The sequence below is a fragment of the Eleutherodactylus coqui genome, chromosome 4 (genome assembly GCF_035609145.1).
Source record: "Eleutherodactylus coqui strain aEleCoq1 chromosome 4, aEleCoq1.hap1, whole genome shotgun sequence".
Lineage (NCBI taxonomy): Eukaryota > Metazoa > Chordata > Amphibia > Anura > Eleutherodactylidae > Eleutherodactylus > Eleutherodactylus coqui.
The window spans coordinates 204136454-204162868 of record NC_089840.1 but is presented as its reverse complement, the minus strand read 5'-3'; the positions used below and the strand labels follow the sequence as shown (position 1 = coordinate 204162868).

General features: G+C 41.4%; 1 protein-coding gene across 1 annotated transcript in view; it reads left to right on the top strand.

The window, feature by feature from the left end:
• The window catches only part of MICU1 (mitochondrial calcium uptake 1), a 275102-nt gene that overhangs the window by 235264 nt on the left and 13423 nt on the right, over positions 1-26415 (top strand). Inside the window, exon 11 of the mRNA XM_066600576.1 lies at positions 12341-12430. Within this exon, the coding sequence (XP_066456673.1) occupies positions 12341-12430 (90 nt within the window). The remainder of the gene's footprint in view (positions 1-12340; positions 12431-26415) is intronic.

The following is a 26415-nucleotide window of genomic DNA, read 5'->3' as shown; positions in this document are numbered from 1 at the left end:
GGCGAAAAAAAAATGTCAGAATTACTTGGATATGCAAAACCTTTACAGAGTTATTTTATGTTAAAGAGACACATGTCAGATTTCCAAAATTTGTTATGGTCAATAAGGGGTTAACCCCTTAACTCCACAGGGCATAACTGTACATCCTGGCTGTGGGGAACTCAAAAGGACATAAAGTTACACCCTGTGGATAGCATGAGATCAGAAGAGATTCCGTGCTATCCGGCAGTGGGAGCTGGCCTCCTGCTCCAACAGGAGCAGCATGTAAAGGGCTCACAGATGGAGCGTGCTTCCTCTGTGACATCATCGGACTCTCGCAATGTCAATTCAGAGAACCCAACGGGTTGCCATGTCAACAGGACGCCATATATAGGAGTCCTGCATTGCCAGTGCCTATGATCGCTATAACAAGCAATAAGGCATTGCAGGACAGACACATGCTGTATAATAGCGATCATAGGTGGTATAGTGCAAATTCCCCACAGGGACACAAATAGTGTAAAAAAAAAAAATGTAAATAAAAATTTTAAATCTTTTTTTTTTTTTGTGCTTTGTTTTCTTATTAGTATAAACAAAATTTAAATCCCACATATTTTGTATATTATCCGAAAAGTGGAAAAACCTTAAAAAAAATAAAAATTTTGTATCGTAATCGTACCGACCCGCAGAAAAAATGTGTTGTCATTTAGCCTGCATGATTAATCCTGTAAAACAAAAGCAGAATTGATGTGTTTTCTCTCCCTGCGATCATAAAAAAATAAGTTTTACAGTGCATTATATGCACCCAAAAATCGCACCAATAAAAACTACAGTTCGCCACACAAAAAACAAGCCCTCATACAGCCATGTCAACAGAAAAATAAGTGTTATGACTTTTGAAAAGTGGAGATGAAAATCCTCCAAAAAGCGTAGCATCCTCAACGCCAAAATAAGCCATGTCCAAGGGGTTAATATTATCTCCATACTGTTACTATACACAAAACCCACTATAACTAACAAAATCTACATTACCAATAATACCATATGAGGGCCAGATAAAGCTGCCACCATATTGTTACAGAAAAAAGCCGTGTACAGACCAGTATTACTCCCATACAATGACTGTATAGTGAGTGGTAGATACCAGCTTTACACAGGCACTCTGCACACCATTTGAATGATCACAGTACCATTATATCCAGTGATCACGGGTGATGTCCCCACTGGCTGGAGTCATTCACTTCCCATTTCTTCTCCATCTGGCTTGGACCACCATGAAAACTTCTCCCAGCAACAACTTGTGTTTGCAGAATTTCATGTACCTTATGTCCCATCAGTAAGAATGTCCAGTTATGCCTCATTAGTAGTAATGCTCTCTCTTTTGCTCCCTTAATTAGTAATACTCTCTCTTTGGCTCCCATAAGTAGCAATGCTCTCTCTTTGCCCCCATAAGTAGTAATGCTCTCTGTTTGGCCCTGATAAGTAGTAATGCTCTCTGTTTGGCCCCCATAAGTAGTAATGCTCTCTGTTTGGCCCTGATAAGTAGTAATGCTCTCTGTTTGGCCCCTATAAGTAGTAATGCTCTCTGTTTGGCCCCCATAAGTAGTAATGCACTCTGTTTGGCCCCCATAAGTAGTAATGCTTTCTGTTTGGCCCCCATAAGTAGTAATGCTCTCTGTTTTGGCCCCCATAAGTAGTAATGCTCTCTGTTTTGGCCCCCATAAGTAGTAATGCTCTCTGTTTTGGCCCCCATAAGTAGTAATGCTCTCTTTTTTGGCCCCCATAAGTAGTAATGCTCTCTGTTTGGGGCCCCATAAGTAGTAATGCTCTCTGTTTGGGCCCCATAAGTAGTAATGCTCTCTGTTTGGGCCCCATAAGTAGTAATGCTCTCTGTTTGGGCCCCATAAGTAGTAATGCTCTCTGTTTGGCCCCCATAAGCAGTAATGCTCTCTGTTTGGGCCCCATATGTAGTAATGCTCTATCTTTTGGGCCCCCATAAGTAGTAATGCTCTCTGTTTGGGCCCCCATAAGTAGTAATGCTCTCTGTTTGGGCCCCCATAAGTAGTAATACTCTCTGTTTGGCCCCCATAAGCAGTAATGCTCTCTGTTTGGGCCCCATATGTAGTAATGCTCTATCTTTTGGGCCCCCATAAGTAGTAATGCTCTCTGTTTGGGCCCCCATAAGTAGTAATGCTCTCTGTTTGGGCCCCCATAAGTAGTAATGCTCTCTGTTTGGTCCCCATAAGTAGTAATGCTCTCTGTTCGGCCCCATAAATAGTAATGCTCTCTGTTTGGGCCCCATAAGTAGTAATGCTCTCTGTTTGGGCCCCATAAGTAGTAATGCTCTCTGTTTGGGCCCCATAAGTAGTAATGCTCTCTGTTTGGGCCCCATAAGTAGTAATGCTCTCTGTTTGGTCCCCATAAGTAGTAATGCTCTCTGTTTGGCCCCATAAGTAGTAATGCTCTCTGTATGGGCCCCATAAGTAGTAATGCTCTCTGTTTGGGCCCCATAAGTAGTAATGCTCTCTGTTTGGGCCCCATAAGTAATAATGCTCTCTGTTTGGGCCCCATAAGTAGTAATGTTCTCTGTTTGGCCCCCATAAGCAGTAATGCTCTCTGTTTGGGCCCCCATAAGTAGTAATGCTCTCTCTTTTGGGCCCCCATTAGTAGTAATGCTCGCTTTTGGGCCTCCATAAGTAGTAATGCTCTCTTTTGAGCCCCCATAAGTAGTAATGCTCTTTTTTGGGCCCCCATTAGTAGTAATGCTCTTTTTTGGGCCCCCATTAGTAGTAATGCTCTTTTTTGGGCCCCCATTAGTAGTAATGCTGTTTTTTGGGCCCCCATAAGTAGTAATGCTCTCTTTGGCCCCCATAAGTAGTAATGCTCTCTTTTGGGCCCCCATAAGTAGTAATGCTCTCTTTTGGGACCCCATAAGTAGTAGTCTCCCTTTTTTGCCCCAATAAGTAGAAATGCCCCAGTTTCTGCCCCCATAAATAATAATGCTGCCTTTTATGCTGTTAGAATAAACACTGTATAGTCGCCTCTTTCGCTCCCTCTAGCACTGCAGTTCTTCCTCACTTTTGGGTAGCGTATTCACATGCCAAGGGATTGGCCACAGATAAACCTGCTGTCTATCACTTGATCACGCTGCCTGGAAGGAAGTACTATGGTGCCTTGGGGAGTATATAGTTTTCTTTTTAATGTCCTCCCTCCATGTAGTAACAGTGCGATGTGGGTACAATGACCACTGCAGTAGTTGTTATGGTGGTGGTTCCTCCCCTGATACCTGGTATTAATTTCCACAGTGGATGTTCCCCCTACAGAACTGTTGCTCTGTGAATCTACTTTTACAGGCCTTTGCTGCATGTGTGTACCTTTTTAGTTTTGATTACGGTAGCTACAAATTAAAAAGACAAATATATGTACAATATAAACTTAAATAAAAATCAACTTGGAAAAGAAAATCTCTTGATGTTGTTAACAGTTCTGTGCCGTACGCTCCTCTTCCCTAGTGTATGCAGAGATTTCCCGACTATCACCATCTGTACTTCCCAATACATAATTTATACTAGAAACAAAAAGATAAACTACCAAGAGAAATGTATATCATAAATAAACATTAAACAAATCTAACATCAGAGCAATCAAAGGCTCTAAATATCTCCATTTGTAACATTTAGTTCCAACTCTAGTATTTAAAAGAAATCTTCAAAGGTATTTAAGATGTGAATTATGTGTGTTATCTCCAAATGCAGGAAGACAGGGTAAATAATGATTAGAGAACTGCTGGTGAGGAAGTGACTTACCATAGCTGACGTTAAGGGTCTGTGAGGATTTCGGATATTAAGAGTGTTTCTGAAATAATAGCATTAATCATTTGCCGATTGTCAGCAAATCTTAGCAAAATCTTAAAACTAGTCACTGTGCTTCCATAAACCCATAGACCCTCATGTCCCCAATGAGCTCAACCACCTTATTCTATTTGTGTCTGGTTCCTATGCAGCCTGGGTACAGTGGACGTTTTGTAGTCTGCTTTTTAGTAACACTGTATAATAAGGATTTTTATTTATGTATAAGACTCTATCCTAACTGTCTTTAAGACTTTATATTAATTTTGCAGAATTTAAGTCTTTTGTGGCTGCCAATGGAAATGATTCTGATGGCTTCCCTCCATTTATACATAGCATGTGCAAATTTACTTTTATGTTTAATCACTTTATTAAAGTTTGCGTATATATTAAAATAAGCAAGTAGGTCTCGCAGGACTGGATGAATTGTATAAAACCTTTAACCATAACATTTTCTTGTGTAGTTTCAAAACATAGTTTAGTTTATGCATGTCTTCTTCTGATTTTATGATTGGTCAATTTTCATACAGTATTGTTATAGGATTGGGATAAATCCCCTAGGACTTATGAGGCCAACCATTCAAACTTCTACATTGCCTAATCTATGGATCTGGTTTACTAATGTTATAATAATGAAGTAGATAACTCGTATGTCCATGTTGTCAAACTAAAAGGAGGTAATAACACAACCAAATTGAACCAAAGAATTATCACTTTTTTTCATCCCCGCCTTCCAAGAGGCATTATTTTTTTATTTTTCCATTGACCTAGCCTTATGAGGGCTTGTTTTTTGCAGGACGAGTTGTATGTTTTAATTGTACTATTTAATGGGCCATGGTATGTACAGAAAAACGTTTTAAACATTTTAAGCAGGGAGGCGTGAAAAAAATCCAGCTGCACCATCTTTTGTGGGATGATTTTTTTTTTTTTTTACAGCTTTTACTATGCGACAAAAATACACTTTAATCTATTGTGCTTCCAAATTTATGTAGATTCCTAATGTTCTTCTATTTTTAAAAAGTAAAAAACCTTTTAAGTTTTTTTTTTTTTTTGTACATTGGGCTGTGTAAGGTATTGTATTTTGTGGAGTGAGCTGTAGTTTTGCTTATTACGATTTTGGGTTTCATGCATCTTAATCACTTTATTTAATTTTGGGGGGCAACCAGAATTAAAAAAAAAAAAATTTAAAAATGCAATTCTGGCATTCCGTCCAGTTGGGAAAAGGATTTCCGAAGATTCCTCCAGATCTCTAACAGTAGGGGACTGCATAGCCTCTCTCCCCCAAACTCTATTGGCATACAGGTTACATATCTGAAGTGAGCCTTCTTTAGGAGCCACTAATAACCTGGAATTATCCTTTTGTCCCCTGTAGCGAATTCTGTCTTTGTAGGTCAGAAATCAGCACTCTTCTTGACCCAAATATATAGGCCTGTCACTAGCCAAGCCAGAAACCTACTGTGTACTGTAAGGGGCAATCACCCAGAAACAGCTGTCTGTGTATGGTTTATGGCTTTGGCTTACAATTCCCAGTCTTTGTTACAAGACTTATCTAAAATGTCTAACATTGACTTGCAGTAATGCTGCCTTCCAATAGATGGTGCTGCAGAGGTATTGTTCCATCTTCCCATCTTCTTATTTCCCAGAGGAGCACAGACGGCCTTTCTAGATCGTTTCTTTAAGGAGAAATTATACTCTCTGACCTTCATTATATAAAACACTAAATTTTACATTGCTCTGATCTTCTCTTGTTACAGATTTACAGTAATTAGAGGAACATTTGTTGGTTTCAGTTATGTTTTGGGGTCTGTTTGCATGTTATGATTGCATGGCTCTAGGAGCTTAAAGTCATTGTTTAGTTACCATGGTCATGCAGGTCCCAAAAGCCAAGGCTCATAGAAATGTATTTGCCTTCAGCATCCACAGGGATAAACGAGTCTGAAAAGTGTCAAGGAATTGATCCTTAGTGTTAATTATTATAAACATTTTGTCCTGGAAATGTCAGGGTTATGCTATGTACTTATTTCAGTCTTGCTGATGTGTGAAATGAAATGGGCAAGCAGAAACTGCACATTGGGACCTGTGTTGTTGTCAAAAGTGATAGCTCATACTGAGCAATTGTAGCTTAAAATCATATTGCATTCTTCTAAAATTCATATGCTCTAAAAGTAGCATTAAATCAGTATGAAGTCTTCAATGTGTAATGTCTGCAATTTTGACGGGGTAGCATCTAAAAAAAAAAGTTCATCACATAATGTCGTGTTGGCGATCTAATATTGTTAGTACTGTGATCTTGTGAATAAAAAAAAATTTGATTGCTAAGTAGTTACTTTATACACCAAATAAAGTTACTGGTCGGGTGTTTATGTAACAACAACATTTGACTTTAGCCGTTGCCTTTCCCAGTTGCTGTCTCCCAGCACTCAGATACCCCCAGGAATTACAGTAGGGTAACGTTATTGGACAGTCTGATGAGGAGTAATACGAAGCATGTATCGGCATTAGAATGCAACACAAATTCAATAATAGGAACTCGCCCATAGATGACAAGAACCGAATGCTGATGGTAATCAGATAATGGCGCAAGTGACCTTTAAAAATCCCTTTCACACATGTACGAAGATTCATTATAATGTTTGTTCACCCAACCATTGCCCTCAGTAAATAGGGCAGTGATCGGCCGATGAACAAGCAAGTCCTTGTTTTTGAGCTGATTGCATCTTGTGTACAGGTGTGTGAGTGGGATAAGCTTTCAGCAGTGACTGAAGTGAATGCAAAACCAATGATTGTGCGAATGATTGGTTCTTAATGGAGTCTGTATCAGCTGTGCAAAAGTCCTGGTAAATGAGTGCCGATCATCACGATCATTGGTCGTTAAATGTGAGCATCCGTAGAAAGCTTAACAATACCTTAACTTTCTTTCCCTACTCTATTCCTGAGGCTGACCCAAACACCATTGTCCCTGGAGATATCCCTAATGTAAATCATATCTGAAACAGCGACCCTGACAAACAAGGAGAAGACACTAAGACTGAGAGACAAGAAAAACAAATTGAACACAGCTGAACGAAGAAGCAAGACAAAGATTTGAAAACAGAAGAAAAGTATAAAAAAAAACTACAAGGCTAAAAAGGAGTAGGCTAGACATAACCATAAAAACAAAAGAACATTGAAACAAAGCTAAACTAGGAACAATATACTAGATGCCTACAAGAAATACTGGATTTAACAACACCTACATTACACTATAACCAGCAACACATTGCAGAAGTCAGGTATATTTATTAAAGTTGTACATAAATTTTCAAATGACTCTTCAACGTAAATTGCCAAATTTGTGTATATGAGAAGTAACACTGCTACTGGCCATTATAATTTGTATCCTGCCCATCTACATGGTGTATAGCTGATTCTCGGTTCTCTCAGAACTGGTTGACACAGAGACTCTTGTTGTATCTCTAGTCTGAGGGACAGAATTGCACTCTGTAGCACACATAGACGTAACATAATTATGGAGGATAGTGTACAGCTGTACCGAACAGTGTAGGTGTTAATACACAGCAGTAATTCACCATTAGCTCTAACCATGTGTGTGATTCTCTCCTCCTGTCCCTCTTCCCCCTTCCCTCTGCTGTCCTAGACTTCATTGGGCACTGACAAACTCCTCCTCCACCTTCCCCCTCACTTCCTGTTCTGTTGTCAGCTCCAGCAGCAGAGATAACCTCGCTTGACAGCAGGCAGTGGACAGCAAGTTGGCAGGAAGGTAGACTTTTAGTTGCCAGTACTTTTTAAAGTGATTTTCTCTGCAAAAAAAAAGTTCTGTGTACAGTAAATTGCAGTTTTGCTAATTATCACACTGGCTACCATATTAAGCATAAATTGTTTGAAAAATTAGAGACCACTTAAAGAGAGGGCAACCCGTTGGGAACTACTTTCCAAACAAGCCTGGGTAGCAGCAGTGTGATCAGCTGACCCACCCTAATGGAGAACTCCTATTTGTAGCTATTATATTAGTAACATTGTTGAGATCTTTTTTGCCCTGTGTCAGTAGTGTTCTCCAAGTCTAAAGGCTGATTTACATAAACTATTATAGTTCAAAATTCGTCCAGACGACTGCTTTTGAGCGATAGCCGTTGCGTGTAAATGCCCGCCCATTGTGCACTTACACATGCATTCTTCGTTCATCACTGACTTCAGGTCAGCATGAAATCTGTCATCCCTGATTAGAGGGACTGCATGCTGTGTTCTCCACGGGCAGCGCTGATGGCATTGCATGCAGCCGGCAGCCCATGGCAGAACAAATCAGATGTATTAAGAGAACAGACCACATGCTGTTCTCTAAATACATGCAAATGAAGCTAGTTAGCTTTCTGACGATTTTTGAGCAATCATCTTTGCGTGTAAATGGAGCTTTTTATACATTTAGGTCTTGGCAGTTCACCATTTATGTCAGTACATTCTGTGGGACTACAGGTAGTCCATATCTTAACTAAATGAATAGCTTTGGTGAGGATGTGGAAAATGGGTTTATATAAAACATACTGTTGACAAGGATGCTAAACTTCTGGGAAACGCACAGATTTCTCTTTGGGGCAGTGCCTGAAAAGGTCTGATATGAGGACTACATACTTATTAATAAACTATTGTTAAATTACAAGGAATGCTCTAGGCTGTGTGTAGCATTGGAACATAAAAGAAAACGAAAACAGAAACTGGAAGAGAAAAACTCATGTACCTCTGTGGTAGAGTAATGTGGGCATGCTTTGTGCCATGTGCAGTAGTTAATGGACAGCAGAAAAGTTAACCTGTCTTCACCACTTAGTGTCAATAATATGATCCATCGTTAAAGGGATTTTCCCACAAAAAATATTGTTTGTAGTTACATCCAGCACACAATTACAAACACATATTTGTCTACCCCCAGGATCTTCCAGGACTAATGTTAGAATAGGGCCATTTGTTGTCTCTGTTCATTGCCGATCTCGTAAATGTTCCACCTGCTCAGTCTTGCTTCTCTCTCTGCTCTCCTGGGATCCCTGCAGTTGTGAGCGGCTGCTTCTGAAGTTGTGGCATCTTCTCTGATATCAGAAATGAGGTTGAGCAAGTGATAACAGTGATATGGCGTTACTGCAGAGAACTAAGACTGGAGACATTTACTGGACAAAGAAACACACTTGATTAGAAATCACTTCTAAACGATGATACATTCTGAGTCTTTGTGAATATGAATTGGAACATACCATATTGTGCAAGTATTTTAGGGGACAACGCAGTGTTTAACCCCTTAGTGACTACCCATACATGTTTCATGGGTATTATTGTATCTTGACCTAACCGGAAGCTAGGGGTTTGACGGGCTTCCCTGGCACACCCCTAGCTCCTGATTGGCTGAATAGTTGCAGATTCTGGAAGGTGCTTAGAAGGCCACGATTTCCCCTCCTGGCTCGTTTCACTGAGCCCTCCTCAGATGCTTGCCTTGGCCTTGGTCCCCTGGCTGCTGTCCTGGTGTGAGTAGTGTGCTACTACTCCCCCACCCCACCTGCCTGTGCTCACCCGCGGCCCGGCGGCTGTTCTCCCTGTTGCCCCACTCCGCCACTCATGGGCGTACGCATGTGCCAGCAGAGCGGCTCCCGCTGTTTGATGGCACCTCTGCCGGCGGAGCTGCTCCCGCTCTTTGGCTGGTCCTGCTGCTGTGTCCCCACACCACTTGGGGGACTGTAGAGGGCGGCGCTGTCAGGCTCGCCGCTGTCCTCTGGCGCCTGTGGCGCTCCTGCTCCCGCGGTGTGGCCTTCCTGCTGCCGACCCCACTATGCGCTTTGGCACAGAGGGGGGTGCTGCCTTCTGGGGCGCCGGCGGGTAAGGCCCTTACATCTGCGGCTGCAGCGGGGGACGTTGTCTGCTATTAAAATCCATTGTGCTGGAGGCTAACCTTACTGGGCTGCCAAGACCTGCAGCCCAGCCAGCTCTCCAGCCAATCACGTACAGGGGCGTCACTGCCTGTCAATCTTGACTCCATCAGTACTTGTTGGTGGCGTCAAGATACAATAATAACCAGATACAATGGTTTTCGTGTCCTTGGTGTCTGGGCTTTAATTTCTAGGGCCGTAAAACAAGCACGCTCCGTGAATTAAAGCCGCAGGGTTTACAAGTGTGACAGCTCCCTGCAATCGGCTGCCGGGGGGGGGGGATTATTTTTAGGGAGTCCATTTTTTTTTTTTCTGCACAAGTGTGCAATTGGGCCATAAATTTATGCAGTTGTGCCTTGAAATCCAATGGGTGTTCCCTCCATTATAGGCCTAGCCATGTGTCCTGTAAGCAGATTGGGGCTAAAATGGCGGTATTGCTGAACACAGAAGAACCAGTGCTATAAAATTTGGGGTGCATCTCCCTGGTTTTTCCTGCTTAAAACAAGAGAAACCGTCATGAAAGTGACATGAAAGAAAAAAATATATTTATTTTTCACATGCTTTATAATCATTTTTGCAAGAAACTGCGGTCAGAATGCTCAGTACATGCCTAGATAAATGGATTAAGGAATCTAGACTTCAAAATTCGGTCACTTTTGGGGGGTATTTTGGCACCTTGATGGCCAGCTGTGCCATTAAAGCCAAAGGGTGTTCCCTCCATTATAGGCCTAGCCATGTGTCCAATAAGCAGATTGGGCCTACAATGGTTATGTCTCAGGACAAACAGGGGTATCCATTTTGGGATGCAAGTCTTCATTCATATGTGTGCTGTCATCTTAAAAACATTTTTTTTTGTACAATGGTCAAAAAAAAAAAGGAAATCGTAATTTTTTCCTTCTGCTTTGCTTAGATTAATTCAAAAACAGTAGGGTCAAAATACGCAGTACACCCCTAAATAAATTTGTTAAGGGGTCTAGTTTTCAAAATGTGGTTATTAGTGGGGTTTCTCTATCGTTTGGGCTGCTCAAGGGCTCTACAAATGTGTTATGGGGCCAGAAACACCTTCAAGCAAAATCTCTGTTCAGAAAGACACCGGCTGCTCCTTTCAGCTTGGGCCCCGTTGTGCATACGGACATAATATGAGGGCCACAATGGGTATGTCTCTGAACACAGGACAAACAGAGGTATCCAATTTGGGTGCAAATTTTCACTTTCATGTGCACTATAGAAAAAAAAAACTTTCTTTTTAAAATGACATATTTGCAAAAATATGAAATTTAATTTTTTCTCCTCTAAACTGTATTAACTCTTGAAAAAAAACCTGTGGGGTCAAAATAATCATGACCCCCCTCAGTAAATACATTAAGGGGCATAGTTTTTAAAATGGGGTCATTTGTGGGGGTATCTATCATTCTGACACCTATTAGCCTTTGCAATCTTGGCTTGGTGTAAGACAACAAAATGTTCCTCAAAATGCTGAAAAGTAATGTTAAATTTGTACGTCTCCTAAATGGTTAAAAATAAATGTTTATGGATGGAAATATATAGCTTATCAATAATGTGTACATTATGTTTGCACCTATTTGACACTGCAGTTGCAAACGTGAAAAAGGAATAATTTTTTCAAAATGTTCCCAATTTTGGCGCGCTTAATAAATATACACAAATTCTATCCGTCGAATAAGCAATCTCAGAATCACTTCGATATGCAAAACCTTTACAGAGTTATTCTATGTTAAAGTGACACATGTCAGAGTTCCAAAATTTGGCCTGGTCATTAAGGCGCAAATGGGCTTGGTCACTAAGGGGTTAATTGGAGGCCCCATACATGCAGTACACACGTTTTGTTCATATGTTGAAACTGTGAGCCTACACATCAGAATTTTGGACTAAAACCTACGGGTTCACAAGTGTCTTCTTTTACTTCATAGTAAGGAACAATTACATAAAATGGTATGTACGTGGCATGAAGTTAAAACAAAGCAAAAAATATTAAACGCCATTGGAGAAATTTGTTCTATTTTGCATCCAATGTTGAATTCTATAAAGTGTCTCAGAGGTCAAGGAGGTACTTTGTGGGTAATTATTCGATTTTAACAATTCATTGCACAGTTTCTGGGTCTTCATTCTGGTTTTTAACAACTTCTATTTTTCCAGTGTATAAGAAATAAAAAAGTTTTAAAATCAATAGTCGTACCTTAAATAACAATTGGGTTGCTTTCACAGATGCGGCTGAACATACCAGAAGAGAAAGCGCTGCATGCAACGCTCTTTCTACCATCCAAAAGCCCGGCAGCTGGGTGGAAAGCAGGCAGAACCTATTCTAGTCAATGGGGTCCGCGCCGGTGCTGTTTGGTTCCGTCTCTAGATGGAACTGTTCGGCCGCAGGTTTCCTGACAGAGCAGTGAAGCGAAATCCCCAGTGCAGATGTGAAAGCAGCCTCATTCCCTCTTATATACCGCAGTCATAAAAGCTAATAAAGGTTTATGTAAATCACAGCCAACTGTGCATTTTCTAGATTCGTTATGTTAATGAGTAGTAGATGCCCCTGGGATCTGCATCCTAATGGATTTTATTTATGACTCTGGTTCCTTGTCGTTCTATCTCTAGTTACTATGCAGCAAGTTGCCAGGACAGTGGCGAAAGTGGAGCTCTCAGACCATGTTTGTGATGTCGTCTTTGCTCTCTTCGACTGCGACGGTGAGTGTGCTTGATAATCATTTATATTTATTCATGGCTTTTCAACGACAAGGTTCTTTACAACTACACTCCGGGGAAATTTATAGAGTCATTCCATGTGGAAATAAAGCATTTACCAGTGTTGTTGTTATGTCCTTTACTTTACCCTTCAAAACCCTGTGACCCGGGCAGACCTCTGGTGAGCGCATCATTAGTTTGTTGTGGGGCCATAGTTCAGCGCTGTGTGACTCATACAATGGTGCACGGACCGCACACCGATGACCTACATACATGCTCAGTGGTTAGTACTGTTGCCCTGCAGCGTCGGGATTCTAGGTTTGAATCCACACCTTTACATTGAGTTTGTATGTTCTCCCCATGATTACATGAGTTTACACCCATATTCTAAAAACCTAGTAATCGGTGAATTTATACATTGAGCCACCAATTAATGACTGTTTGGTACTGTGGAATATGTATGAAATATATAAAAATGGAGTAAAATAAATACCATATTATGGCCGCCTGCAGACGGGCGGAAATTCCGCGGCGGGATTTCCCGTGGAATTTCCGCCCTTGGAAGCTGCCATAGGATTGCGTTAGCATACGCAATCCTATGCAGACAGCTGTGGTTTGGCCGCGCAGCAGAAACGTCACTCGCCGGCTGCGGTCTGCGCATGAAAGAGAATTCTCGCTGCCGGATCCGACCCGGCCATCTGCAGGCGGCCTATGGCACTTTTAGAGATTGCATATATACCAGAAATGTTTTTGCAGACCCATACCGGGAACAAAGGACTGCATACAAACATATTACACACGGCTATGGACATAAACGACAGTAAATGATCTGCATGCTTGCATATTAAATATATTGTAGACACCTACTGTAGGCTAAATAGCTTGGGATCACCCAGGATATACATCACAGGACTTGCCTTTTAATGAAAGTAGTCTAAGCACGGGTCTTCCAAACTCAAATGATGTTTACTTTCTTTGGCTTGAGGTGCAGCAATACAGACTCCAGCCGCTTCAGGTGCAAATAAAGATCTGCCTGGTTCTAACATAACGTGAATGTCCCTCACTACCAACTGGTGGGCTAATCCTCCCAGCCAAGTGCAGATATTACTCCTGGACTCGCTCAGGTTTTGACCCTGTGTACAGCTCCCATTGCTTAGGGTGGGAGCATCTCCAGCAGATGGACACTGTAGATTTCCTCTGCCCGTGTATATCCAACGATTGGAGCAACTAATTAACTAGCCGGTGAGCCTGTTGCCTCACAGGATGATAGGAGTCTGGGGAAACAAAACCTCCCACCCACTTTTAACTCCTACCATCCTGACACAATAGGTACTCCACGTGCTATCTCTTTATTCTACAGCATCTGGTTTTCCTGGCTGCAGTTTTAGTCTGGGAATGGTCACTTACTTTCAATCCCTCTCATTTTGGGGGAGTAAGGAGGCGCCCATTTGGGTGGGCTTCCTTTTTCATCCCTTCTGTTACAGCACACCATTACAATCACTATCTTGGCTGCTGCCGCAGTGGATCGTTGTTCACACACCTCACCATTATGCGGCAGATGGTGTGTCCTTCCCAGTCTCTAGCCTCTTCCCGTGGGACACTGCACACGCCCGCTCCCATACTTAAAGGGCCAGCGCATGTTCTGCTAATGTTTTCCCAACCTATCACCACACAGTTTTGGATGTATTAGACATCCTCTCCATCCCTGACCTCGGCTACCTTTATGGAACTACCTTCTCTGCCAGCTCCGGCTCAGACTGTTTATCGTATTCCGTCTGTTCTGTCAATCCTCACCTCTTGCCTGATTCCCATACTGAAGCTTATGCCACCTGCCGTGTCTCCTGGTTTTGTCTTTGTTCACATCCTCAGGTACATCGCTTTGGTCTTGTTTATCATTAGGCTGCCACATAACTGAGGCTGCTTCTGCGAGTAACGGCCTGGAGACCCTGTGGTGAAGGCCATTTCTCAATTGATGGAGTGAAAACTGGGGTACCCCAGATTCTGACTCCGGATTTAGCCCAAAGTCAAATCCGTGTGATGCAAAGCGGATCCACATCTGCATGCGACACTTTCCTTTTCTTTCTTTTTTTTTCATCCACATGGCCAACTGTGAGTTCTGCCTGTAATAATTGGGTGGAAATGCACACAGATGCACATCATTGTGCTGCTCGATGTTCATGGACCACACACTGCGAAAACGGACTTTGGTATAATAGCAATAGAAGTACAACACATAGCGGAACATTTACTAAGCCCGGCATTTCTAATGCTCATCTCAGTTTAAGTTTCCCCAATGCACCGAATGTATGAAGAGGTACACACATCTTCAAGTATTAGGCACATCTTGGTACCTTTGTGTGCCTACAAAGAAATGTATGCCAGGTCAGACATTTGTGGCATAAATTATGCCAGTTTCTCACTTAAATTATACATAAAAATGTTGGTTCGGGACGGCTCTGTCCATTACTGACGAGATATTTTTCTTTTTCTTTTTAAAGTAGCGATGACGATGCAAAAAACCTGAAGTAGCAAATTTTTGCGCAGATCCTCACTTGCCCAAAAATTTGAAACTTTCTTACGCCAGAAACTGGCATAAGTGCTTTATGAATAACCCCCATAATGTATTGATAGGATACCATCTTCTAATGTTAACCCCTAATCCCGTCTGCCAGGAAATACTCTCTTATGTAGATTTCTTTATAGGAGTTTAAAAGACAGACCGCATGTATCAATCCTATGAGGGGCAGAGTTTTTCACATTTCTACTGGGGCTACATACCGTAGTGACTTTGGCCATAACACACTCTACATGGCTAAAGATCGCAGTGTTAGCTTGCCTGTTTTGCACGACTATAAGATATACCTGAAGCAACCTGTGAACCTCACACAATTATAACGTAGGATCTATATTTATGATTGATGACTCCACCAATCATCTGCAAGAAGTCCCACAAATCAGTTTTAGACGTGTTAAAATATGTGACTCGATACCAACTGGTAAGGATTAGAAAGGTACAGCAGAGGCCCAAGTACTTGAAGAGAGACGGCATAAAGGTACAGAAGCCGTACTTAAAAATTCACCCTACACCAGCCAGACTGGGTCTGACTAAAAACTGATCCTATTCTGTTCTAGAATCATGAGTAAACTCAAGATGAGAAAAGAAGGTAAAAGACCCAACACGTTTTTCCGGCATATGCAGGATGCCATTTCCTCAGGCATCTATATAGAGCGCTGCAGCTGATGGTGCTTAGAGCCAAAGTGATAGATTCAGATAAGCAGAAAAACTGCACAGTGACCGGTAGCATGTCTAGAGGGTCACTATTGAAGGGTGTCTTCTGAGTGCACTGCACTGCTCTAGAGCCAAACCTTTCACATGACTGGTGTACGATCACCCTGATGTGGTTCTCTGATGTTATGTCCACTGAGTAACAACAGTTCTCAGACTTATGTCCGCTGAGTAACAATGGTCAGGAACATAACCATACTCCAGTCTAAGTTTATGGGGTTGCTCCACACCCATTATCGATCTAGTGGGGATGTTGTGGGCCTATATTATTTATAGCCAAACATATAGTCATCAACCAAAATCTAGCTCATTTTTAGCAGAGACCTTCTAAATCAGTTATTCCTACAGCTTGTTTATCATTCATTACTGACCATTATAAGGGTTCCCTTGTGTGACGCTTTGGTACATACCTCTTGTGATTATATGTACTAAGTGAAGCAGCATGAGACCTCCGTCTTTGCCATACTGTAAATACAAGATCTTTCTCCCCTTCCACCTCTTAAGCACTGAGCTTCTTACCTTGGCGGGTGGCTAGGGTGCCTGGATAGGGCTGTCAGAGCTGCACCATCACCTTTGAGTTGCCAAACAGAGTCGTGTGGAGGTATGCTGGAGCTCAGAATCTAAGATGGCACCCACTACCTCTGCTGGCATTGCCCCCTCTACCAAGTGCTGGCTGTGTCCTCCGGGCAATGTGGAAAGCTGGTCCTTATGCATCCAGACGTCGCAAGCCACATAAAATGACATGGCTGGCTGGATTTGGCCTGTGGACCTTGAGTTAGACATGTGGTCTAGATCATGAGTGTTTCTCTTAATTGGTCGTCACCAGATGTCTATTTTTTTGCATATGCGGACTAGCTATTAAGAAGCTCTGTAGCATAAGATAACAACATTTTTTTTCTCCTTTCAATCTTCTCTGACTAAAATGAGTCTTAAAGATGGTCATAAAATTCGGTTAACTGGGATTTTAACATGGCCACTCACAGCTCTATGGCTCAGAACTCTAAACTTGTATCCGACTTATTGTAAAGTGCCTTGTTCTCGGCTTCTGTAGGGAAGATTTACTGTAGTAATAGTATTCCATTTTAATACTTGGGCCTCATGCACACAACTGTATTTTGGCTCTGTTTTGTAAATAGGGCTCCTTTCAGGTTCATTGGGCCTCTACTGTAACTCTGCATGCCCTTGATTTTATATAGAGCCATATGGAGGTTTCCTTTTTTTGCTCCATACGACTCTTGAGAATAGTTCTGTATACATATGGCAGCACATGGAGGCCCCAAGACAAATATGCAGTGCCATACCAGCCGCATGCCCACAGCAAAACCTTAGCTTGTATTGTTATGTCTCAATTCTTCACAGGATCTGGTTATACGACTTATGCGCATTAATATAATTAGAGTTGAGCACAGATAATTATCAGATGTTGAATGTAGAGCTGGGAATTCATTAAGATTGACATTTAATTCACTAGTCTTAATCTGAAGTTCTGGGTTATGATGCACCAAATTTATTGAGGCACACGCCTTTAAATTTGGCACCTCTTTGGCTGCCCATGCAGCACAAAATGAAATCTACAACTAAACCTAAACCAAATTTTAGTGAGAGCGGTGTAAAATAGAAAAAGTCAGAATTTGCACCAAAATTTGTAACTTTTTACTCCAGAAAATTGGTGCAGATTGCAGTATAAATTTCCCCCCATAGTGTTGAGTTTTGTTTTTTTAACTTATGTTTGGTAGGTTTATCTTTTATGTACTACTGTTTACATGGTCTCACATTCAGCTGCCTATATTCCATCCATAGAACAGCTTAATCTTTAAAAAGGTTGTTTTGAGAATTTTTTAAAAAAAGAAGCCAAATAGCAGATAACTGAATAAAGTAAAAATTAAAGGTTTCCATTTTTATTGAAAACCCATTGAAATCAGTAGGAACCAAAACCGTTAATTCTGTTTTTATTTCCACTTCTCTGCTCCTCGAACAGAATAGAGAAAAGGAAATGCTTTAGGGCTCCTGTCCACGGGGTTATACTTCATTGCGTTATCCGCGGTGATAATCTGGCCGCGAGTAATGCAGTGAACACTTTCCATAGTGTTGCTATGAAAAGCGCTGCCCTGATGTCCATGAGCGGAGAATCGTAGCAATTTTCCGCTCGCGGGATCTAAATCACGGCATGCTGCGATTCTCCATGGCGAGCCTATTTGTCAGGCTCAGCACGGAGACCTGACAGCTCTTCCCCCTGCTCCCCTGCAGTGGAATATCACTAGTGGGCTAGAAGGCTGCCTGTCCACGGGTGATGATCTGCCGGCGATAAATCGCCGGCATATCATGCTGTGTGAAACGTTCCATAGCATTTGTTAGGGAATTCAATGTTCCGTCAATATGCTGTGAGGCTCCAAATCAGAGGTGGTTATGGCGGCCGCCATGAGAAAGCTATGAAACACAGAGATCAGGCCTGTGTCTAGAAGCAATCTGAGTTTATTGTGTACTTTGTCTTTCTTATACAAAAAAATAGTAGGCGTATCAGAGGTTGAACTGCTTTACAGAGGTCGACCTGTTTTACTGGTACATAATTTTGTCTTCTCTATAAACAATGCTTTATTTGTTTGTATGTAGACATCGTGTCTGGTACCCTGATTATCATCACACTCTATATATTAATCACATGCCCTACCTAGACAGCAGACAATGATCAAAGCATTCCTCACAACCTTTGTAAACAAAAGCTAAACAAGATCTTGGAGACATGATGGACATTTAAGATTACACCTCTACTTCATTTAGCAGAGCTTTTCATAGGACACAGAATAGAGTGTACAATTTAGGCCTACAGCCTCCGGAAACGTATATCAAAGATACATACATATATAAATTAATATGCTCATAACCCTCACAATCCCCCATTTTGAAACAGTCCATCTTGAAAAGAGCCTTTGTAGTGGTACTATCAAGGGTGCTAAGCCACCCCCGCCGGTCTTTCTATCCTCTTCGCCGGATCCCCACTGTTGTTGCTCTTTTACGTATGACTGTTTTAACGATATCGTAGAGGGAGCGATTCCAGATAATTTGCTTGTCTCCGTATCCCACAGAATTTCCATAAATTGCAAACACTCAAAAGAATGAACAAAAGAAACAGTATTAGTAAAGGGTGAAACATAAAATCCATCATCTTTCCTGCAATAGGTGACCATTCAGTAAAAATATCATACCAGTTATACTCTGTGTCTACCTGGATCTTAGTACCTAGGCTGACTAGGTTATCTCCTACCCATACATTTTTCTAATTCCATAAGGGAGAGGTTAGTAACATCCAAATGTTTTTAAAGGTGTTCAGTATCTATCATTAGTCTTACAATTCTACCCAAGGATACAGTCAGAGTTGACATAGGGATAGCATCTGGGTGCTAGTAATACTTTATTGCAGCTTCAGCATCTGGCAAAAAGGTGTAAGTTTCTGTAAATCTATGTATCACTGATATGTTCTGTATACATCCAGACAATGGAGTGATGAGATTATACATACTGGTGGTTCCAGTTCGGTTGGCAACAAAGAATATATACATATTGGGGGCCAACTTCTATCAGCATATAAAAGAAGCAGGTAACACCGTTCAATCACATATGCTGATTGAAGGCTGCTGGAAACATGGCTCATATGCGGCTGTACTCCGTCCGCATGCTAGGCCATCCAGTGTTTCTTCACAGTTCTCTATACCATGGGTTTTATTTTCACTATAAATCATCATACCTGTGAACTTGGGCAACCAATATTGTAAAGCATATAGAGGCGGTCCGAACACCACAGGTAGTACTACAGACTTACACATCAGGCTTGTGTCCTTTACATCATAAAATCATTTCCCCAGTGCTATACTCGTCAGAGCATTCTACACCATCAGCCCCGGGCCGTATCCAAGATGCTACTGGAATTACATTATTGAGAATATTTCCCCACAATTTTTCATTATTTGTCATCACATCTGACCGCTTTGTCCCTCTCGTGAATCATATATACATATTGCAGGCTACATTGTGTATAGTTCATGAATTTACTCATATTTACAAACAAATCCTTTTAAACCGCAAAACCAGATTAAAAAGCGTTAATACATCCTTATCATATCTTAATGCAAGACATCGGGGGAGGAACAAGGAAGGCATGCATTGTGCCTGAACATTTATCAATCTAGAAACATCCTGTCCTACCCCAGCCATTTTATTCTTCATCACCTCTAAATCTATAGAGTTCAGAACCCCTACACCTGTACCAATTCCCCCTAATAGGGTATCATACCATTTTCGTTTTCCTCTGGTGCAGGGTTTCATTGCCTGAAGAGAAATATTATAATGCAATATGGTTTTCTGGCTCTTTGTGGATGATAAGGGGTGTCAAATGCCTGGGAGTTACCCAGGGCAGACATGAAGTGTTGCATTATTTCACCTGTGAAATGTGTACCTCTATCTGACTCGATTACCTCTGGTACCCCGTATCTGCAGATTACCTTATTCATGAGCTTCTTTTCGGTTACCTGCTCATTTACTTTTGTAACAGGGTACGCCTCCAACCTGAAAAACATCAACAACAAGCACATATTCATACTTCCCAACACGTGGGAGCTGAATGTTGTCAATTTGCAATCCCTGAAATGGGTAGAGTGGTCCTGGCAAGTGCCTTTGTGGTCAATTTACTTCTACCCTGTTGCTTACGGCATAGCTCATGCAAAACTGGACAAATGATGTAGCAGCTACAAAGAACCCAGGGGGCAAACCTTTCTCTCTCAAGCGTAGGTAACATAGCTGCCTTCGATAGGTGAGTCTTTCCATGGATCAGCTGGGCCATCATGGGGTACAGGGATCGTGGTAGGCAAGTTACTGACTGTTTGCCATACGCCACCCTGTTCTACTGCTCTCATATTAGTCCATTTATCTTTTTCTTCTTTGCTGGCTTGTGACTGTAATGTCTTTAGTACATCAATGTTCAAATTTTTATCAAAGTCCAAATCATAGTCTCTGACTTGTGCGGTCAGTATCTTCTTTTCTTCTTTCTTCCACGGCTTGAGGGCCGCTGTCTGCGCTGAAGTCTGCTAGGGCGTTGCCTTTTGCTTCTGCACTGTTGGCTTTAGTATGAGCTTTCACCTTCAGGATTGCTACTTTGTCTGGTAGGAGTAGGGCTTTCATAAGGTTCTGTACTGCTACACCATTCTCAATGGGTTGTCCTACAGAAGTTTAAAAATGTCTGGCCTTCCATATTGGGCCGTAACCATGATCTATGCCGAATACATACCAGGAGTCAGTGTAAATGGTTACCTTCTGTCACTCTACACGCCTCAGTGAGGGCCTTCAGTTCCGCTTCTTGTGCTGAGACATGCGGAGGCATTCTGCTTTTAGAGATCTTGTTGTGTGAACACTGCATATCTGGTGTGGAGTTGTCAATCACCCTGGTACCATCTATAAAATACAACTCAAAATATGTATTAACAAGGGGTTTCAATAACTCTTTAAAACGTAAACTTTCTTGTTGCATCAATGCTAGACAATCATGCTGATATTCTATTCCAAATAGATCACGTTCTTATTTGCAAAAATTTTTAAAAATAGCTGATCTGTAATACATAGATCACCTATGCATCCCCCTCCCCCATTTGATCACCTATGCCTCCCCCTCCCCCATTTGATCACCTATGCCTCCCCCTCCCCCATTTGAAACAGGATACTCGATTGGAAGAAGAGTAGCCGGGTTCACCATTGAAAAGAAATATTAAAGGGGGGGCATGAGCAAAGCACATTGCAACCTTATTTGACGAGCTAGAGACAGGTGTTTAGGTTGTACTTGAGTGAGTATACTCTGGATGTCATGAGGGGTGAGAACCACTAGGGGGTAGTCCAGGACCAACTCAGAAGATTTGTCAACCATTGCTTGTACTGCTGCCACCGCACAGACACAGGAGGGGGCTCCTCGGGCTACCGGATCCAATCTCATGGAGTAATACCCAAGTGACCGTGGACGTCCTCCATGTTTTTGCGTCAATACTGCTGTCGCATGAAAGGCCAGGGACGGCAGTATGAGACAAGTCCCAAAAAGGTGCGAAGCTTTGGCAGCAGAAGAAGATACAGAAATGGCTTGAACTGCAGCCCTGCGTCGTTCTGTGAGATGTCTGCCTTCTTGAGCTAGACAACAACCTTTTGTTTACAAAGCTGTAATTTTTCCTTTTTAAGCCTTGCAGCCATTTTCTGCTAAAAAAAAAAAAAAATTTTAGAAGAGAAATAGATGCAGATTGACATGTTTCAGATCCTCAGCACAAAGCTGGAAAGTCATTAACATATTGCAACAGCACAGTCCCCTCAGGCGGAGTCCAAGCCTGCAGGACAGTTACATAAATGCCCTTTTGTCTGAAAAAGGGCCGGAGATTCAGACTGTCTCCACTCTGGTTTATTATCTATGACCTTAGGGATTCCAATAGACCTTCTACAAAGGCCATACTAAGTACATGTTTGCCCATCTTTTCTATGCCCCTATACCCCAGATCTGACTAATGTTGTTGAAGGCGGGCATAGAATTGTTTTACACTTTCTTCCTTCTCTTTGTGTGATATTAGAAAGAGACAAGGAGGATTCTCTCAAATTTTTGTTTTTCTTTTTCCCAATGTTCCAGACAAATTAAAAATATTTTACCACTTCTCAATTCTCTATGATTAATTTAATCCTAATCTGTGCCACAATAGTTTTTCACATAATTTTAGATTATCGTTCCCACTGCCTTCCCTGTTTTACATCTGCTCCTATTCCACCCTCCGCTCCCTGCATCTCTTTCTTGTCCTCATGCTTCCACTCACTAGCCTAGGATCTAGTGAGCATAGGCATAACCGGTTTGCACCGAGGAGCTCCGCAAGCAGGGCAGCTCTCTCTCCAATCCGGGTTCTGTTGTCCACAATGCCAGCAGGTCCATCCCTCCAGTCCAATGTTTGACCTTGGAGTGGATGACTTGGCATAGGGTGGGGAGGAGACGGTTGGAATTGAGATGAAGGAGGGGGTGAAGATGGAAGAGGGAACTGACCCGACAATGAGAGAACATCTTTGAATTCTTTTCTCATTTCATTTTCAGCTACTGAACAGTATATATATATATATATAATACAACATACTTCCTGTGTAGCCAAATATAACCAATTCTTAATTCAGATTTCTTTGCAAAGACAAGTAGGTCTTCTAAAGCCCAGTACTCCCCACCCTTTGAAATTTATCTTATCTTCTATAGAACACAGAAACTTGTCCAGACAGATAGCAAAAGCTGTATAACAGGTTCCACTGCCTGTAAACATCTTCTAAACTGCAAATTCACACTCACTAAGGGGGTTTTATTCATTCCTATACGGACTGATAATATGTGAAGTAGAAATTGGGATTGTATTTACTGTACACCAGACTTCCAATAATGAGCGAATTATGTATAGATAAGAAAAACTCTTAGTACCGCGGTTTTTACACAATTCGCTCAGAATAGGCTACCCAATGACAAACACAATACAACTTATGCCCATTTCTACTCACATACTGATATTCACCACACTGTGACCACTCAGCGGCCAATATATTATAGGGGGCTTTATTCCACCCTGGGATAACTGACAATTCATCAGACACTTCTTTGTTCTTAGCTACCGACATTTTCGTACTATTTCGGATTTTCTTAAACGGCGACATTTTCACACTATGCCAGATTATCACAAGAAATTCTTCAACTATCAGTTTATCAAAATTTTCCTTTAAAACAAACTAGTGTATTACTCTCTGCGTAATCCTGTTCACAGCGCCATTAATATATATTGCTGCAAGGAGCAAGACTTAGTTCAAATTACGCTTTAAAGAGAGTTAGACACTATAAAAGGTTCATACTGTAGTTGATTGGGACCCCAACAAGTGGGATGGGGACCAACACTCATCCGCCAACCTCCCCAGCCATCCTTCACACCTTATCCTCTTTACCAGCAGTATGGACAATGGCTGGCGGTTTATGTACACCAAGAGGCTTATTATTTTTATTCTTTCACACACATAAAACAATTGTTTGTTTCACTATTTTTCTTATGCAGTCTTCCGCACCTTATCCTCTTTACCAGCAGTATGGACAATGGCTGGCGGCTTATGTACACCAAGAGGCTTATTATTTTTATTATTATTTTCTTTATACACTCTTCAAATAAAATACTGTTGTTAATTGGAAATGAGATACACTTTAAATAGAACTTTTGCTATTAATTTGACTAAAGTACTTATCAGGTGTTTCAAGTACACAATTATCTCATATTAATATCTTAATTCAATAATATTCAAATTAACACAACTCAATATTTTTGAATTCCACATATTCCACGAATCTGTATATACATATATGCACTGTGGTAATCCTGGGCTATTATCTCACACAACTAGTCTCAGGAATAAAATTAGATAATTAGATGCCCCTCCTTTGGTCACTCCATTTGTTCAAGTGAGAGACTTAACATGGAGTCTAAGAGTGACCTTCACTCTATACATTACCACAATATACATATATATACACCAACATCCACTTAAAATGGAGACACACTTTTCACCTAGGCTGGACTGTGTGTAGGGTGGAGCAAGACCTGTTCCTATTGTTCTTCCCTCCCATCTCCTTACATCACCTAGCTCCACCCCCTGTGGTCTGGCTCAGCATTTGGTCATTTTTGCTTCATTTCGTTTCTGGTTACCGGACAGTATACACCATATAACACAGTCTAACTCTCATACAGGTCCTTCCATTTATACACACACATAAAGACAAAAACATTTGCATGTCAGTTACTAAAGTGTCAGTACTTTTTTAAGTGTCAGTACTTCCTCACTTGTCTAAAAGTGTCGGTACTTCCCAACCCTGCTTATTTCCCCCCGTCTCAACTACTTCTCTTATACCTATAAGAGGATCCCATCAGGGATTTTATCCCCTGAAAATTTTAGGCTTCCCTGGTACAATTTATACCATGCCTTCCAGAGATCGGCAAGCGGGTTTCATATTCTGTACTTCCTCACCCTGCATATTCTGTACACTGACCATGCAAAGTAACAAATAAAGACAATAACAGTTAAACACCCGCACAGCATATTCAGCCCACCATATGAATTCTTAAAAAGCTTGAAGATTTATAAGAGGCATGCACTTCTTACCCCTCGGACAGGAAAGGAGCAGCCAGGAAGCACGGATAGATTGTGGCAAGATAAAACCTTACCTTACTGCGCAGTTTTTGTCAATCCGTGGTTCCGAGTGGCTCCTTATCCCATCTGGGTCCGGGGGGGTTCGAGGTGTAGGTGGTCCTCTTGTTCCATCAAGCCCCGCGTCGGGCGCCAATTACTGTTAGGGAATTCAATGTTCCGTCAATATGCTGTGAGGCTCCAAATCAAAGGCTGTTATGGCGGCCGCCATGAGAAAGCTATGAAACACAGAGATCAGGCCTGTGTCTAGAAGCAATCTGAGTTTATTGTGTACTTTGTCTTTCTTATACAAAAAAATAGTAGGCGTATCAGAGGTTGAACTGCTTTACAGAGGTCGACCTGTTTTACTGGTACATAATTTTGTCTTCTCTATAAACAATGCTTTATTTGTTTGTATGTAGACATCGTGTCTGGTACCCTGATTATCATCACACTCTATATATTAATCACATGCCCTACCTAGACAGCAGACAATGATCAAAGCATTCCTCACAACCTTTGTAAACAAAAGCTAAACAAGATCTTGGAGACATGATGGACATTTAAGATTACACCTCTACTTCATTTAGCAGAGCTTTTCATAGGACACAGAATAGAGTGTACAATTTAGGCCTACAGCCTCCGGAAACGTATATCAAAGATACATACATATATAAATTAATATGCTCATAACCCTCACACATTGCTATGGAAAGCGCAGTGTCGGCATCCACGAGCGGAGATTCATAGCAATTCCCTGCTCACAGGATTTTAATCATGGCGTGCCGCGAATCCCCAGTGAGCCTAACAGCTCTCCTCCCCCACGGCGAAATAACGCTAGCGATATTCTGCCTCTGCCACGGACAGAGGACTCAACTGAGCCCAAAGCCAGTGTGGATGAGCTCTGAACTTGGTATCGCAGTAACCATGCTGTTGCAGATAAGTAAGTTATTTTTACCAATAGTGAACAGTGTAAAAAGAACACCCCAAAACAATGGTGGGATTTCTGGACGTTCTTTTATGGGGAATTTCTGAACTCCCTTTTCACCAAAACAAAAAAAATGTAATAATGTTATACAACACATTATATGTACCCCAGAGTTATAGCATTAAAAAAAATACAACTTGTTCTGAAAAAAAACAAGCCCTCATACGGCCAAGTTTTAGTTGTAGCTCTTGCAATACGACAATGAAAGTTGATTGGTCCTTAATACTCTCAGAATAGACTAATTACTAATTGGTTAATGTTGTCTCAATTGATTTTTTTTTTTACTTAAAACATCCTTTTTCTGCCTACAAAGTTTAAATACTTCCAAGCTCTGAAAACCAAGTCTAGGTAACCACATTACACCGTGCACTAGAAATTGTAAGAGGTGAAGCTGGTAAAGCTTTTACTTTAATGATCTGTTGCAAATAATGAAGAAATCGTCTGCACAGACACTGACAAGACATGATTAAGAGACCGTTTAATGAAGAGAATTACATTTTATCCCTGTTT